Source organism: Alosa pseudoharengus, unplaced genomic scaffold (assembly GCF_046254945.1).
Source record: "Alosa pseudoharengus isolate Yale_2024_CS ecotype anadromous, Long Island Sound unplaced genomic scaffold, YU_APseudo_1.1 YU_APseudo_1.1_scf_8, whole genome shotgun sequence".
In the NCBI taxonomy this organism is placed as follows: Eukaryota; Metazoa; Chordata; class Actinopteri; order Clupeiformes; family Clupeidae; genus Alosa; species Alosa pseudoharengus.
In genome coordinates, this window is record NW_027468870.1 from 26,847,327 (window position 1) to 26,864,376 (window position 17,050).

General features: G+C 45.7%; 1 protein-coding gene across 2 annotated transcripts in view; it reads right to left on the minus strand.

Annotated features, from left to right (window-relative positions):
• sh3pxd2b (SH3 and PX domains 2B) overlaps window positions 1-17,050 on the minus strand; it is a 34,254-nt gene that overhangs the window by 14,111 nt on the left and 3,093 nt on the right. For both annotated transcript variants that reach the window (XM_076273757.1, XM_076273756.1), the window contains exons 3-4: window positions 10,683-10,758; window positions 5,557-5,633 (exon numbers count right to left, since the gene is read on the minus strand). In XM_076273757.1, coding sequence (XP_076129872.1) covers window positions 5,557-5,633; window positions 10,683-10,758 — 153 coding nt within the window. The remainder of the gene's footprint in view (window positions 1-5,556; window positions 5,634-10,682; window positions 10,759-17,050) is intronic.

Consider the following 17,050-nt stretch of genomic DNA (forward strand, 5'->3'; position numbering starts at 1 on the left):
GTGTGTGTTTGACGTGTTTTGGGTGTTGGCTGTCTGGCTCAGAGTGCTCTCAAAGGCGCAGTATTAGCATTTCCCCCGACCTGTGGTTGAATGCTCTGCCTCATACTCAAGAGTCTCTCTCGGGCTACAGTGCTTCTCTCCGCTCTGCTCTGCTCTGCTCTTCTCTTCTCCTCTCTGATCTGAGACCAGTCAGTGGCCCTGGTCTGGCGTCTGTGGCGCTAATGCGTTAGTCTGTCTCTGATCTCACATCATCACTCATCCTTTTTCATCCTCGCACCTTCCTCCCCCCAGAGGTCCATCTGCGCAGCTCGCAGGGCCCACCGACAGAGATGCCCTCCGACAGCTAAGCCTTCTCAAAGATGAAAGGCAACCTGTCTGAACATCTCCCGCACCATCTCTATCTAACTCTATCTCTCTTTACTCCCCCCCCCTCCCCCTGCTCTCTCTGTATCACTCTCTCCATGGAACTGTCCCTCTTTCTCCCTCTCTCTGTCTTTATCACACTCAGCTTTAAGGCCAGTGACAGTGCTGCCGTGTGTGGCTATCAGAGGAAGCAAGCTGGAGCACACCCGCGGCAGACATGAAATATTCCGCCCAGTCATCCACCCCGGCTGGCCAGCTGCCATTTGTCTTTAATAAAGCTAAGTGCTGCTGCTCTGTCCTTGCACAGGGGAGTGACTCGGGGTCTTTCTCTCTCGCTCTCTCTCTCACACACACTTTCTCAGTCTCTCTCTATCTCTCTCTGTCTCTATCTCTACCTCACATACTCGTCTCTCTCCATCTCTGTCCCTTTCTCTATCTGTCCTTTGCATTATGTCTCTTTTGCTTTCTCTCTTTTTTGTCAATTTCTCTCTCTCTCTCTCTCTCTCTCTCATATACAAAAACTGCATTACTACATCAAACCTGTCTGGCATTTCAACTTGGCCAGGGTACGTCCAAGGTGCCCTTGTGGACCAGGCCAGGCAGCTTGCCTCGTTTATATTAACTGCATGTAGTGCGTGCCAATACAGCAAGATGAATGCCACTAACAAGACGCCAGAGTTTTCATTTGTCACTCGGTGTTTGTTTGTGTGTGTGTGTGTATGAAGAGAGAGTTTATGTTTGTGTGATTATGTCTGTGCTTGTGTGTGTGTGTGTCTATCTGTGTGTTTGTGTCTGTGTGTATGTGTGTGTGTGTGTGTGTGTGTGAGAGAGAGAGAGAGAGAGAGAAAGAGAGTTTGTGTGTCTATCTGTGTGTGTGTGTGTGTGTGTGTGTGTGTGTGTGTGTGTGTGTGTGTGGTGTGTGGTGTGTGTTGTGAGTGTGTGTGTGTTTCTGTTGCGTCTGTGTGTGTTTTAACATTTGTCATCGAAATTGAACGCCATGGTTCCCAGAGTTGCCCATGTCTGGGCTGGGTGTTGTTTCTTCCTGTCCCCTGCTGTGGCTGGCGTGAGCAGGGTGAGTTACCGCAGGTGTTTGGTTTGCCTGTTGACCTCCGCCTGACCCTCAGCCCCTCAGCCTTTGTGGCTTCAAAATGCGTGTCATCAATTATCCCTGCCTGCTCATATCTCTCTCTCTCCCCTCCCTCCTCTCTCACCCTCTCACTCTCTATCTTTCTTTCTTTCTTTCTTTCTTTCTTTCTTTCCTCACTGATGTCTTTTTTCCCTCCCTACTTCTTTTCCCTCCTCATGCCTTCTCTCTCTTTCTTTTCCCCTGTCCCCTATCTACCTTTCTCTCCCTTACCCTCCAAAACTCTATCGCTTTCTGTATCTTTTCTCCACCCACTACATCTTTCTCACATAAATGCTCTCAGTGGCTGATGTCTCTGTCCGTCTGTCTATCTGTCTGTCTCCAGGGACACAGCCCCAGCGCGCGGTCCTGATGGGACACTCTGATGATAGGGTCCCCACCCGGCCTGTGTGGTCCCCACAGCTGATGCGTCTCCGTTCAGGGGGGCAGATTTATGCTCCTCCAGCGTGGCCTGCGACCTTCCCCTGCATTAGTATTCCCTCCTGAGACTCAGGACATTACTGCAAATGGGCTTTATGGCCGCCCCTTTACAGGAGGCAGCATTAACCTAATTGTCTCTCTTCCTCCCTCTCTCTCTCTCTCTCTTTCCCTCTCCCTCTCCCTTTCTCATCTCTCTTCCTATTCCTCTTGCTCTGTCTCTATTTCTTATGCTCTCTCACACTCATTTTGTCTGTCTTAGCATGTGGGTATGTGTCTCTGTGTGTGTGTGTGTGTGTGTGTGTGTGTGTGTGTGTGTGTGAGAGAGAGAGAATAAGTGAGTGCATGTATGTGTGTGAGAGAGCATAAAAGTGTGTGTGTGTGTGTGTGTTTTGTGTCAGCCTCTGAGATTCCTTCCAGGCCGAGGTGAATGATAGGGCAGCTTTAACCGCACTTCCAGCAAAAACAAAAAGGCCACAGGGGAAAATGACGCACCCCCCGAGTCCCACTCACACCCAGGTTTTAGAGCTTATTGAGACAAGACAATTGACCTGGACAAGTTGCCACTGTTAACATATTTCCTTACACCCGAACACGTCTATTCAGGGCTATATATGGAATCTGATATGAAATGGATCAATGCAAAGACAGAAAGTCTGCATGTCTGTAGATGTTGTTTGTTTTTACTACTGTTTTTATGCAATGAAGTGTGTTCATACTATTTTTTATGCCATGACTGGGTGTGTATGACTGCGTGTGTTTATGTATGCTGCTAATGCTGTTATATGTTTCTATTTATTCTTTTTAAGATTAGCACTTAGATTATATTTTTTATAGACTCAATGAATGATGCATTGACTGGAGAGCATTTAAAATTTCGTTGTACCTGTGACAATGACAATAAAGACCTATTTTATTGTAATCTATTCTCTCTACTGTTGCCTGTGGAATCATCTCTCTCTCTCTCTCTCTCTCTCTCTCACTCTCTCTGTGTGTGTGTGTGTGTGTGTCACCACTGTAAATATATTTTCAGGGCCTAACATCTCTATTCAGGGCTATCCTGTTGACTGTGGAGTCAACTCTGTGTGTGTGTGTGTGTGTCGCTACTGTTAACATATTTCAGGGCCTAACATCCCTATTCAGGGCTATCCTGTTGACTGTGGAGCCAACGCTCTCTCTGCGCGCGCGCGCGCGTGTGTGTGTGTGTGTGTGTGTGTGCCTGTGAGTAGCTCCATCAAAGAGCCAGAGACTCAGGTTTCAAAGAGTCTCTCCCCGAGGCCCCAGTGATAAAGCACCCGTCTCACCACTGACAGAACCCAAACGGAGTACAGCCAAATGAAACGCCACTCAAAATTAGGCTTGTTTACGCAAACGGAGCAGACACAGAGTCTACACTCAGACAGTACTAAAGCCCTGGATCTGGACCTGGCAGCTATTATTCAAGTGTGAATATGACTCCAACTTGGTGTTAATCTGGTTCTGATCTGGAGTGGCCGTGGACCGAATCTGGAGTGTGTATGTCTGTGTATATATATTTTAAGCATTTTTTTCAAGGGACAAATAAAATCTTCTTGAATCCTGATACGGTATGTGGCTTTGATCTAGTTTGCATCTGGAACGTATTTGGTTTATATCTGGTAATCTGGTGTTTGATCTGGAGTGTGATCTGCTTTGAGCGTGTGCTGGCGTTATCTCCCACCAACGCCGTGGTGGTGTGCGCATGAGGGCTGGGTATGAGCCAGAAGTCCCATCTGTCACTTCTGTTATCAGATCTCAGCATGAAACATTTACTCTTTTCCACTTCTCTTCAGGAGAATCAACAGCACCATTTCCCTAAGGTACAATTCCAACCTCCATTGGGATGAACCACATCAGCACACTAACAAATACTCTCAATAATGGTGACACCATTGACTGTATACAGCCTATGGGTGACACAGACAGTTAAACTAACAACTAAACAGACAATTAAACAACCTACTTATGATTGACATACAGTATGTACTGTGTATAAGTACTATAACACATGTCCATGGCTTAAAGCAAGGACAACATTCTTGTGACTGAACATATCAGAGATTTCTGAAGCAGTTACATATAAGCTCAAATAAGACTCAAGCCTTTTCCAGTCCATCCTCAATTGGGTCCATAATATTAAAATGTATGTTTTCATTTACGATTAAATGGCCCTCACAGTATAAGCTGATGTATGAGAGAACACATATAAGTATGATTTAGCCAGCTTGCAAAAAAACTCCACTAAGCCATAAAGGGCTGTTTATCTGGTGGGCAGGCCTTTAAAAGAGCACTAAGATGCTGACAGGGCCGAGTTCAGCGCAGTGAAAACCCCCTTACCCTCCTCAACAAGCCCCTACAGTCAGCCAGCAGTGGGTGCTTAACGTCTGCCTCAGCTTAAGAAAAACCCACTTTTCTTTCTCTAAAGTCCACTTAGTTTCTCTCTTTCACTCTCTTCTCTCTCTCTCTCTCTAAATATATTATAGAAACGCTTGTTCTGTCATAAATTTACTCCATTTCGTAAGCTTCTACTTTAAGATTACTGACATTACAGCAATTTACTGTAATTTTTCAGGGCCCCACAAGAAAAGCATAGGTGACGAGTGAGGGAGTCATGAGTAATTAGAGTGGCTGGATCACATGGAGTGACGCTCTCCTCCAACAGAATGGGAGCAGATGTAGGCTGAGAGAGAGCGTCGGTGAAACTTTAATCTGCAATTAAATTTAAATGTGTGTGTATCCATAGGATGGCTATTGTGCCACTAAAGCCTGTAGACAGAGAACAATATGAGAAGATCTTATTCTAGACAGAGAATGCAGAATGGCTGTGGAGTGTTAAGGACAAGAGAGTATCATGCTAGTGTGTAGTATGCTAGTGTGTAGTATGCTAGTGTGTAGTGTGCTGTGTGTAGTATGCGGTGTGTAGTATGCTAGTGTGTAGTATGCTAGTGTGTAGTGTGCTGTGTGTAGTATGCGGTGTGTAGTATGCGGTGTGTAGTATGCGGTGTGTAGTATGCTAGTGTGTAGTATGCTAGTGTGTAGTGTGCTGTGTGTAGTATGCGGTGTGTAGTATGCGGTGTGTAGTATGCTAGTGTGTAGTATGCGGTGTGTAGTGTGCTGTGTGTAGTATGCGGTGTGTAGTATGCAGCGTGTAGTATGCGGTGTGTAGTATGCTAGTGTGTAGTATGCTAGTGTGTAGTGTGCTGTGTGTAGTATGCGGTGTGTAGTATGCGGTGTGTAGTATGCTAGTGTGTAGTATGCGGTGTGTAGTGTGCTGTGTGTAGTATGCGGTGTGTAGTATGCGGTGTGTAGTATGCGGTGTGTAGTATGCTAGTGTGTAGTATGCTAGTGTGTAGTGTGCTGTGTGTAGTATGCGGTGTGTAGTATGCGGTGTGTAGTATGCTAGTGTGTAGTATGCGGTGTGTAGTGTGCTGTGTGTAGTATGCGGTGTGTAGTATGCTAGTGTGTAGTATGCTAGTGTGTAGTATGCGGTGTGTAGTGTTCTGTGTGTAGTATGCGGTGTGTAGTATGCGGTGTGTAGTATGCTGTGTGTAGTATGCGGTGTGTAGTATGCTAGTGTGTAGTATTCGGCTGTTGCTTGGCCAGACGTGACTTACCCTGCAGTACTCATTGATGGGCCTCAGTCTTTTCATGGCAACATCTCTGATGTGACTCCTTCTGAACAGGATCTTTCCTGGAAGCAACACACACACACACACACACACACACACACACACACACACACACACACACACACACACACACACACACACACACAAATAGAGAGAGAAGACAATTATCATTTCACCATCTGATTTCTACATAGCGAAACTTATACACACAAAAAAATTCAACTTCAGGGCCTCACTTCCTCTCTTATCTCACGCAGCCGCTACAACACTAACACATCAAACAGCAAATGATGAGAGTCCACTTTCACTGTCCACTTCAACATATAATTAACACAAAACACAATTTGATGATGAAATCCAGCAGCCACAGCCGAACCCTACGAAGGGTCAAATTGTGTGTGTGTGTGATAACATGACTACCTTATTTTTAATCACAGAAATACCCTGCTCTTATCATAGACCCTAACTGCCCGGAACACCCACTAGGAGACAATAAGGAGAAATGGATACCCTTAATCAAATCCCTGAAGATTTATGACCCAAAGGAAAAAAGATTAGCCTTTATGCCTTTCATCAGTCTGAGCAAGAGGAAAAAAATCCCTTAGATAAGAAAGTAGCGATGTAAAAAATGGACTTTGTGAAACCTGAGAAGTGATCTGGTTGAGAACAGCTGAAGCAGTTATAGCCAAACCCAACGTGAAGCAAATATAAACCACTAAAAACTTGCTGATAATTATAACAGCATTACATATGGTGGGCTGTTCACAGGGTCCATGCTGTGGTGTGTGTTTGTGTATGGGCATGTAGTGTGTGTGTGGGTGTGTGTGTGTGTGTGTGTGGGTGTGTGTGTGTATGGAGTTTGGCCCCTTGGCTCGGATGCCGTATGCTGAGTCAGCACAGCAGCAGCAAGTGCAGGAATCTGCAGATCTGGAACGGAAAATGAAACCCACTTGGAGCCAGGAGGACATGGAACTGCACTCCCATCAGGCCACGCAGTGCTTACTCTGCCACCTCAGGGACAGACGGCCAACTCTGGGGACCCAGACTCTACTGCTGAGTAGGGCTGGGTATCGTTTGGGTTTTATCCGATACCGGTGCTAAATCGATACTTTTAAAATGATGCCGGTGCCAAAGCGGTGCCTGAACTGTCAAACACGGTCTACTAGCCTATGTGGTGCACCCCTTTGCTTTAAGCAAATACATCTTGAAGTGTTTATGTTACCTAACTGTATAGAATGTGGTGCTATCAGAGCAATACCTTGAGAGATGGCGCATGACGTGCAGTGATGCTTTGCATTTAAAAAAAAGAAATCCGAAGATTTAAGTGGCACCGAAATGAGGCACTGAAATTCACGTTGTTATTCGATAATGTTACTATCGTTTGTGTCGACACCGATGCCATATTAGAACCGAGTTTCGGTGCCCAACCCTACTGCTGAGGAATGGACGTTCCCTACTCTCAGAATAGTCCTTTAAAAGTGTGTAGGATTTCAGTGGAGAACCTGGGAGTGTGTAGTCCTTTAAGTGCAGTACATAATCACATATGGCTATCTTCGTTTAGATTCAATATAGAATGTATTGTATGTATATATGTGTGTGTGTGTGTGTGTGTGTGTGTGTGTGTGTGTGTGTGTGTGTGTGTGTGTGTGTGTGTGTACTACTTTCAGGCGCAGTGTGAGGTCAGTTCTGTGAGTTCTTGGTTTCACCCTGCTGTGGCCAACATTTTCTAATTTGAAATAAAAGTAATGCTTCATCAGTGTTTGTCCACGTGGCTGGTTCTCTCCTACTCTAAAGGACACTCAAAGTTCATGCTGACTCACACCACTCCTCGCCACAGACCTCAGCTCCAGCACAGGAATCCTCCCAGGCCCTGTGATGTGAGGGTGCTGAGCCTGGGCCTCTCCACCCAGAGAGCTGGACTGGGTTAGACCCATGTATGGCACACTTCCGGCCCAGAGATAGATTTGGATCCCACTTCATTTGGAAGGTCAAATATAAGTGGTCCACAGATTCTAAGATCATATACTATTTGTTGAAACCCTCTCAGCTATAGTGTATCGTTACTGTTAAGACTTGAGGTTGGGCTTGGTTAACATGAACAACTGAAACGACTGAACTTGAATTTCAAAAAGACCTTCTGTGTAATATCTTTGTAGGTGGATTACCCAAATAAAATGTTGCCCAGATTTATTTCTGGGAGTGAGCTACAGTACACCCTGAGGTGGATCCGTCTCCATGGACACTGAAGGGACACTCAGCTGATAGCTGACTCAAGGGGGGTGGGGGCATTTCTCATTCTCATAAAAGGACACTCCAAATCAAATTTGTCAGCCTGTTAATAGTGTTATGACGACGGTTGTCCTCTATTCTCTGCTCTTCTCCAACAGTAGTAGACCAACAGATATTGGACATTGTACAAAGAAAGGCACTGAACAGCAATGTACATTGCACAGCATTTTCATGGGATTCCAAGTAGTTTCAGAAGTACAATATTCTGCATATGATATCTAATCTGTTGCTTTAAATATTAAGGATCTGCCATGTTTTGCAGTCTGTGAACACAGTCTTCTACAGGCCAGATTGTTACCTGACACTGTTGACAGTGCCAGACTCAAGGCACAGGATTGGCCCTCAGGGCTCCAAAGTCTCGACAGCGCCGATGTGTCAAGGCTCTGATTTGTTGTTCTCCGCCGGTCCACCTGAGAAGACTCCTCGCGTCACAGACCACAGGTCCTCATAAAGCCGGCTAATGGCTTCGGAGGGAAAGAATGTGCAGAACTGGCACGTTTTTTTTTTTGTTTTTAATTATGGCTGAGGGCTGAGCTGATATTCTCCGGCTCCCCGCTGCCTTGTTGAGTCCAGCCAGTACTTAGGGAGCGGTGTTAAAGGGGCTGACACATACCTGGCAGGCACGCGGGCAGCCACTGGCACCCGGTCGAACACGCGGGGACGGCAAGCACAACAAGCTGCAGATGCAGCAGAGGCACGGAGAGCAAGCCTACAAAAACACCTACAAAAAACACCTACAAAAAACACCTACTGTACACAAGCCACAGCATAAATGAATGGTGGGGGGGTAAACGACGTGAGCGCAGGATTCACGTCCCCGCAGGGAGAAATGTTCTAAAGAGTTCCTGCAAAACAAACTCACTAATAAATGAACCAACAAAAACAAAATTGCTCTCCTTTGACCTGTTGTGCCAAGTTTTTAAGCCCAATGGTTTGTGATGGCGACTGGGAGTGAATGCAAATGCGATGAGTTGCAGAAGCGATCAAGGAGGGTGGACTGGACTGCAGAAGGACACACATTCAGCACTTTGTATTCAAAAACACTGGAGGTCGGTCACGCTGGACAGAATGCACTGAATGGACATTTTTCACAGATGTACACACAGACCTCCGAGGCAGGCCAAATGAGACAGTGGAGAGAGGGGAGAGAGACAGAAGGACGGAGAGAGAGAGAGAGAGGGAGAGAAAGAGAGAGGGAGAAGTACAGATTGAGAGAGAAAGGGACGAGTGAGAGAGGAGAGAGAAAAGAAGTAAGTGAGAGAGAGAGAGAGAGAGAGAGAGACCGGATGTCAGAGCAATCCAAAACCTCTCTCCATAAAGCCACTTCCGAGTCTGGTTGGTTTTGCAGCGGATCAGCCTGCGCTGGCCCCCATTCCTCTTCAGGCAGCGCTGGGTGGGTAAGCATGTGGTTGGGTTTACAGACAACGATCTGCTGCGTAAACCAGTTCACCAGCAGCTTTTTCACTCACTCCAGCAGAATTCAGGCCCGTGCTTGAAACTGGAATGTAGGACGGGATGTTTTTCTCCTCTTTTTTCAGTCTCTTTCTCTCTCTCTCCCTCTCTCTCTCTCTCTCTCCCCCTCTTCCTCTCTCTCTCAGAGAAAGCCAGAGAAAGGCAGAGACCCAGACAAGGGGGTGCATCCAAATGGGAACCACCTGAAAAAGCGTCTTGGACCAACATCTTGATCTAAGAGAGAGAAACACTTACACAGATCTGAAGCCCCTCTATTATACGGCTAATAGGTTCTCAATGGATACACAGAACTTATGAAGAAATAACAGTAGTCCTAAATAATCCATTTAATGTTTGAAAATATATTTGATGGGCTAAACCACATGAAACTATAAATAGATTTGATTATTTTTAAACATAGTATAAACTGATGAAAGAAATATCCCCAGAAAATGATCGTAACCTCTTGAAAATTGCCATACCCTCTCTCTACTCTGAAGGCATAAATAATCCTGTTTAATATCAAACGGCAAATAAAACATACAGTGAAAGGAGAGAGGAGAGGGAGAGAGAGAGGGAGGGAGGGAGAGAGAGGGGGGGGGACTATCTGGGAAACCCATTCCAGTGCCTCTCGGCACACATCCTGAGTTCATTTAACAAACACAGCTGAGAAGCGCAACTCTGTGTATATGTGTGTGTGTGTGTGTGTGTGTGTGTGATCCCTCAATGAGTTCCAGGCTTTCACTCACACCCACACCCCCCAGTCTGCCTCGCCCAGTCCCACCCCTCCTGTTTCCCTCCCCTTATGACCCCGCCAGGGCTTTCCAAGGTGAAGTCCATCTCCAGTCACCCCGCACCACCTCCGGACCGTCCAGACGGACTCCAAAGACCAATCACTGGCCACGGCTATAGGAGCTTATCTCTCTCTGTCAGTATTATCTTTAAGGAGCATTTGTCAAGAGTGGTGGCAGCTCATGCTGCCAGACAGTGCATAATTCTCCACATGTTGAGAAGGGGAGGGGGGGGGGATACAAATGAAAAGAAAGAGTTGGCTGTGGTGGAAAAAGTGACATCATGACAGAAAGGGGGACTTTGGGGTAAAGCTGACGCTCAGTGACAACCTTCTGGCCTCTCGTGTTATGGAGTACGGGAAACCTGATGGCACGAACCGAGGGACAACCCATTCCAAACTGTAGTGTGCATGTGTGTGTGTGTATGAATGTGTGAGTGTGTGTGTGTGTGTATGAGTGAGAGAGAGAGAGAGAGAGAGAGAGAAAGAGAGAGAGAGAGAGAGAGAGAGAGAGAGAGAGAGAGAGAGAGAGAGAGAGAGAGAGAATGCATGTGTCTGCATAGGGTGTGTGTGTTCTTACCAGGTAAGAAAGGGATGATCCTGCGCTTTGGATCCTTCTGTCCACCTTCCACAGGAAACTTGTCCAGAAGTTCCATCTAAACACAAAGGCAGAACAAGAGAGAGAGGGACTCATCATGACGAAATTACATTTGGAAACCTCACAGGGAGCGACACACACACACACACACACACACACACACACACACACACACACACACACACACACTGAACTCAATTCACCAGTGAGCACTTTTCACTTTCATCATCGTGATTCACACATTCCTGCTAGGCTTTGCCAATGATTAGAACTGGATACAGCAGCTGGCATGCTTTCTTTTCTTTCTTTCTGTTTCTGTCTCTTCTTTCTTTTCTTTTTCCGCTTCTTCTTCTCCTCCTCCTCCTGTGAGTGCAGGGGCTGTAGGGCCACTGCCACAGGCCCAGTGACATAGTGGAACATTTCTGTGAGTTTTTTTTTTTTTTTTTGATCTCCTCTTTTTCCTCCTCCAGGTCTTTCTGGGTTCAGGCCTCTTCCATTGGTGCTCTCCTCTGCTCTGCTCTGCTCTGCGCTGCTCTGCGCTGCACTGCACTGCGCTGCACTGTAGTTTCTTTTCCTACGTCCACGCCAGCGCCACTCACCCTCCCTGTTCACCCTTTCTGCTTTTCAAAGTTCTGTTGCTTTTTTAATGCTTTCCAATGCCAGCTGCAGAGAGACAGCTGACAAAAAAAAAAAAAAAAAATCACACCTGGGACACCACACGCACACACACACACAAATGTACTCAGTAATGTGTAAAACAGGACCTGAAAGCATCAGCTGAGCGCCTGATGATTAAAGCAGCCGTAACACACAGGTGTGTGTTGCTGTATGGGAGAGGCCCTAGTACAGCCTGGCGCTGGCTCCGCATTTCCCCCCCCCCACACACAGCAACACAGCTGCTGCCTCTGTGGGCATCACGTACAGAATAAATACACACTAGAGCACAGTCTCACACTCAGGCCTGTCAGAGTACGCCACAACAACGTGTTCCTATGATACAACACAGCTATAAACACAGGCCCATAACGCCAGATACTGCAGTTGTTCCTATGTACAGTATGTTCTTAAGGCAAATGGGTCAAAAAAAAACGGAGAGACTGTAAATTTGTTATGACAACGGGACACTTAACAACACTTCTGAGAGCCACACCCCGGTCCAGTTATATATTTAGGTCTACCATGCCAAATAAACTCAGCAACATATGTTTCTGTCCGGCTGAGGTAGAAGCCATGGTCTGTAGAAAGGGAACCTGACTGAGTAACACGTGCTATGGCTGATTGCCAACAGCTGATGAGGGTCAACTTGAACTAAAGAGCTTGAAAACAAATGAGGAATGTTCTTTATTTCTTCAAAATGTAAAAAAAAAAAAAAACATTCCCACAAATCTAAAAAATGATCACGCAGATTGTGAAATGTCAGTGTGATCTGCAGCTTTTTATACATACACCCACACATACACAGATAGCTGTTGCCTGCACTTCCACACAACAACAACAGATTTGGCCCCAGCAGGCCTCCGTATGAAGCGTGCCACTCGAGGCCAGAGCTGCTCAGCTGATAGATTTATGGGTTTGCTTTCTGTCTCCTGCGGGACCTACAAGGGAGTGTACGAGGTGGGCAGGCCGTTCCCACTGGACTTGCTATAGGAAACCTGCTATAGGGAGCTAAGCGGAATCTGGACAGTGGGAGCCTTCACTCTTGCTCTTGCACGATGCTTCCTTATTTGATGCAAGATTATGTGTTTGCCAATTGTGGAGACAATTGAGAGCATTAAGGTGTCATTATATAATTGTTCATTATATAAACACACAACGTATAAACATATAAATATATATATATAACTAATATAACATTAATGTTACTGTTTATTTGATGGGTTTTCCTCCCTCCGTATTTCCTCTGTGGCTTCTCAGTATTTCCACACTGGTGGAGACTGACATCGACTTCACATCAAACAGTCCCTGAGCCCAGTCACCCTGAGCTGGCCAGTACTCAGGCTCACCCAGGGAGTTTATGCTCACATTCCCCTGTGCTGACCACTGAAGGAGAAGAAGAGGAGGGAAAAGACTTTATGTCTCCATGCTACATAAGCACTGACTGTTTCTGATGTGAGACCGAGTACTTCAGTGGAAAAAAGGCATCAGTGTGATATTTCAGCAGTTATGATAACTGTGACAACTCTGAATCACCAAGTGTAGTTCCTTGAACTATATTCACAGATCAACAGATTCAAAAGAAAGCAATAGAGGAACCAGCCAAAAATGAGCAGCTCATTCACCACCCTCATACTAAGACACAACACACACACACACACACACACACACACACACACACACACACACACCCCTTCCCCTCCACCACCAGATTCAATTCATCCTGTGACACTCATGCCACTTCATCTTGCATCACTGCCCTGCCTACAGCGCAGGATAAAGGCTCCAACTCATGACGCACATGACATTTCCTGAATACAGCAGCATCTCTCTGAATCTGTGCATCAACGGTGGGTTCACTTCCTCTAATCTACCACAGGTAAACACACTAATGAATGAACCGCATTTAGAGTCCTCGCACTGGCTAATGTTTCCTCGTTACAGTTCGAGAGTACCAACAGAGTTGAGGAAAGAGCATGTATTTTCAATGTACTGTATATGATACATATGTTCCACCCAATTCTATGAGGTCTGTGAGACACACACATTTCAATTCCTAGTTGTTACACACATCACATTGAAGGTGCACATAGAGATTCTACATTAATGTAGTATTTCACATTCATAACTTTGAGGATATGAAATGATGATAGCTGGTGTTTTGTCATTCTACAGACAAGCGAGGCCATTTATTAATGCATAACAAGCACAATTATAAAAAGCACCACTCATGAGACTAATAGGGAGGAGAGAAATATTTCAGATTAACCCAAAAATCAGAGCACAATTAACCCAAACATCGCCCCTCGCGCCATACGGCTGTCAAGCACGAAGGCAAAAAGCACAGAACCGAATCAGCTCAGCAGCCAAGAACATCAATCCTGTCCAACAGCACTTAGCAATGGGAGGGGTTGGCTTTTTTTTTTCTCTCTCGCCAAACTCTCCAGCCCTACATCATACTTACAAGCAGGCCTTCCCCTGCCTGAACAAAGAGAAGGGAGGAGGGCGCAGTGGGAGAGGGGGGGGGGGGTGGGCGGAGGGGCTGGGGGGGGGGGGGTGTAGACGGAGCAACACGTGACTGCCATCTGTCTCCGGGGAACGGGCAGATTCCCTTAGAGCACTCCCCCTGCGCCGGCACTGGGAATACCAGCAAACAAATGCAGTCTTCCGTAATTACAGCCATATGCTTCCAGAGCCACTCCCACTCTCGAGCTCGCGGCCGGACAACTCACTGACTGACGAGGAAGAGGAGGAGGAGAAGAGCAAACAAACAGACTTCCTAAGAAGACTGTGTCTACTGACATCACACACTGACTGACTTGTCCTCAGTTAATGAGGCTGTTGACTCATCATTTTAATGACAGGAACAAGCAAATATGTTGGTTCACTTCTAGTCTAGCTCATAAAGGCAGAAGAAATGTTTGTTTGTCTTTGCCTAATAGGAGAATAGCCCTGTCAAACATATTTTAAACCGCTTTTGCTCTACATATGTTTTGACATCATTAACTCCAATCTACACTATTGTTTACAACATTACATAGTATGTGTCTTCAACCTAACCTAGCCTAACAACACTGAACTTCAACTGTCAGTATATTCACATTCAAAAGCTATCTATTCAACAAGGACGTCAAGAAAGCCCTTTCAACATATTTCAACGACATAACTAATATTTCAACACATACCCACATCAAATACAACAATAGTTTAAACAGGGTTGCAAAGGGCCGCATATACTGAGTGCTATGATGTCCACTTCACTGTGAAACTGCAGTGGCACTGGGGTGGAAATATCTGCCATTCCACTGTGGCTGAACACATGGTCTGACCTCACTGGGGCACGGCCTAATAGAATGTGCTAGAATGTACATTAAGTGAATTGGTCAAATAGGCTTAGTCAGACAGACAGACATCGGGCTAATTTAAAGCAGTGCCTCCACTTGTCTGGCCTGTATCCTCTGGAGGTCAGTGTGGTCATGCTGCACACACAAAGATCCTTTGCATGGGGGATATGAAGTCTGCGTCCCTCTGGGCCAAATGCAGAAAAAAAAATGAATGAGTGGGCTCAAAGACCTCAATAACGGCTTAATCTGTTACAAAGCTGTTCCTTTCCTTCTATACACAGGCAGAGACGGATAGAAAGAAAGAAAGGAAACACACACACACACACACACACACATACACACACACACACACACTATTGCATCATCAGTAAATCAGTAAACCACTGAAACACTGGAATGACAAAAACACCCAATCATGTGACACACACACACACACACATGCTTACTTCAACAGCAATCATGCTATTGGAATGACAAACACACACAACACACAACACACAACACACACACACACACACACACACACACACACACACACACACACACACACACACACACACACACACACAGACACACACACAGACACAGACAAAACGCAAACAAAAGAGGGCCCATAAATGCTTCTTAATGGTACGGTCGTCACTGTAAACATTTGGCCATTGAGCTCGTCAGCAACCTCAACCGAGAGCGTGAGCAAACTTGTTGGAGACGTATTTCCTGTGACTGTGCCTGCCCTCAGTGCAATGTGCTGGGTCAGCATGTGCTTCCCCTAACTCAACACTCTAACGCTTTACAGGGGAAGAGATGGATCAAAGAAATAAGGGAAACCAGAGTTGCGAGCTGAGCCGAGACAAAGAGTCTCCCCTTCTCCCCAGCCATGGTGAGACTCAACAGAACCATAACAGAACCAAACCCGGACAAGACTCTTCTCCAAGAGCCATAAACAACGTGGAACACCTGCAGAGCGAGAGCATGAACGAGGCAGAGGGGAGGAATTGGTCAGGGGAAGGAGGGAAAACAACAGTAAAACTAAAGAGGCGCTCGGAGAGCACAGCCCTGCGCCAAGGCCGAATACCATATCACGCAATGCTAAGGAAAGTGGAAAATAATGAGTGAATCTGCCCTGTGCTTTCGGATCAACTCCAATAGTTAATGGTTTCTTCCTTGGCCCCCGCTATACCTCCTCCAACAAGTTTTAATGAAAATTGGCCGGGTAGTTTTTTTTTTTTTTAGATAATTCTGCTGACAGACAAACAGACAGACAACCACGAAAACAAACCAAACCAAAGAGTACACTCCTCAGCAGAGCCAATGACAAAGCAGAGGGGGGAATGTCTGAGACATACACAAAAAACACAAAAGGACCAAGCCAGACACGTCAAAAACACTGACATACACATTCACAGATTGGCTACTTATTCCTCGTTCCTCAACTGACACAACATTGCATGTTTGTAAACAGACTCTGAAGATGGTACAATATATGAAGGCCATTATGCACCACTCTTTGACATGATAGTTTCACTGGCACAACCTTTGGCAGTTTATCTGGCCCAGCCTCAAAGAAGACTCTTTATGCAGTACCACACATCACCTTGATACTCTTTTTAAGAGTGCAATAAAGCATATAGCCACAACTTTTGCTCTGAGGCACAAACCCTGAACTTCTTATGCGATGAGAATGGCTCCCTTGAAATTACTTTTATGGTACATTTTCATATAGCCACAACTATAATATATACCACTGGCTTTCATTATGCCATTGGCTTGCATATAGAGTCAACGAATACAAGGTAATTTTCCACTTCTGTCAGTGCCATTTCTTTTTTTTTTTTAACTATATTTTTTTGCCCTTTTTATGCCTTTTAATGAGACAGGACAGTGAAGAATGACAGGAAGCTAGTGGGAGAGAGAGTTGGGAGGGGGATCCGGAAAGGACAACGGGGCAGGAATCGAACCCGGGTCGCCGGCGTACGGTGCAGGTGCCCCAGCCAGTCGCGCCACGGCCGGGGCCTGTCAGTGCCATTTCTTGAGTATTTTTTCAACTTAAGTTAGGTACTGCAAAACGTTACAGGACATATGATGGCAATGTTTCTCACCATCCATCAAGTTCCATTTATTTAAAGTGACGTAGGCCATAAAGCAAATGGTCCCCAGACCCAAGAGCTCCGGTGACTGATTATGGAGACAGTTCAGGTTTATTGTGATGCTGAGGCATTGGCCAAGATGCAGCTGAGCTTAATAAAAGACATTTGTGTCCATATGTATTTATCTCTTGATTGTCTTTGCATTTATTTGAAGGCCACAAATCACCAGCATTATAAAGAAATGCATCTTGCTGTGCAGATTTCA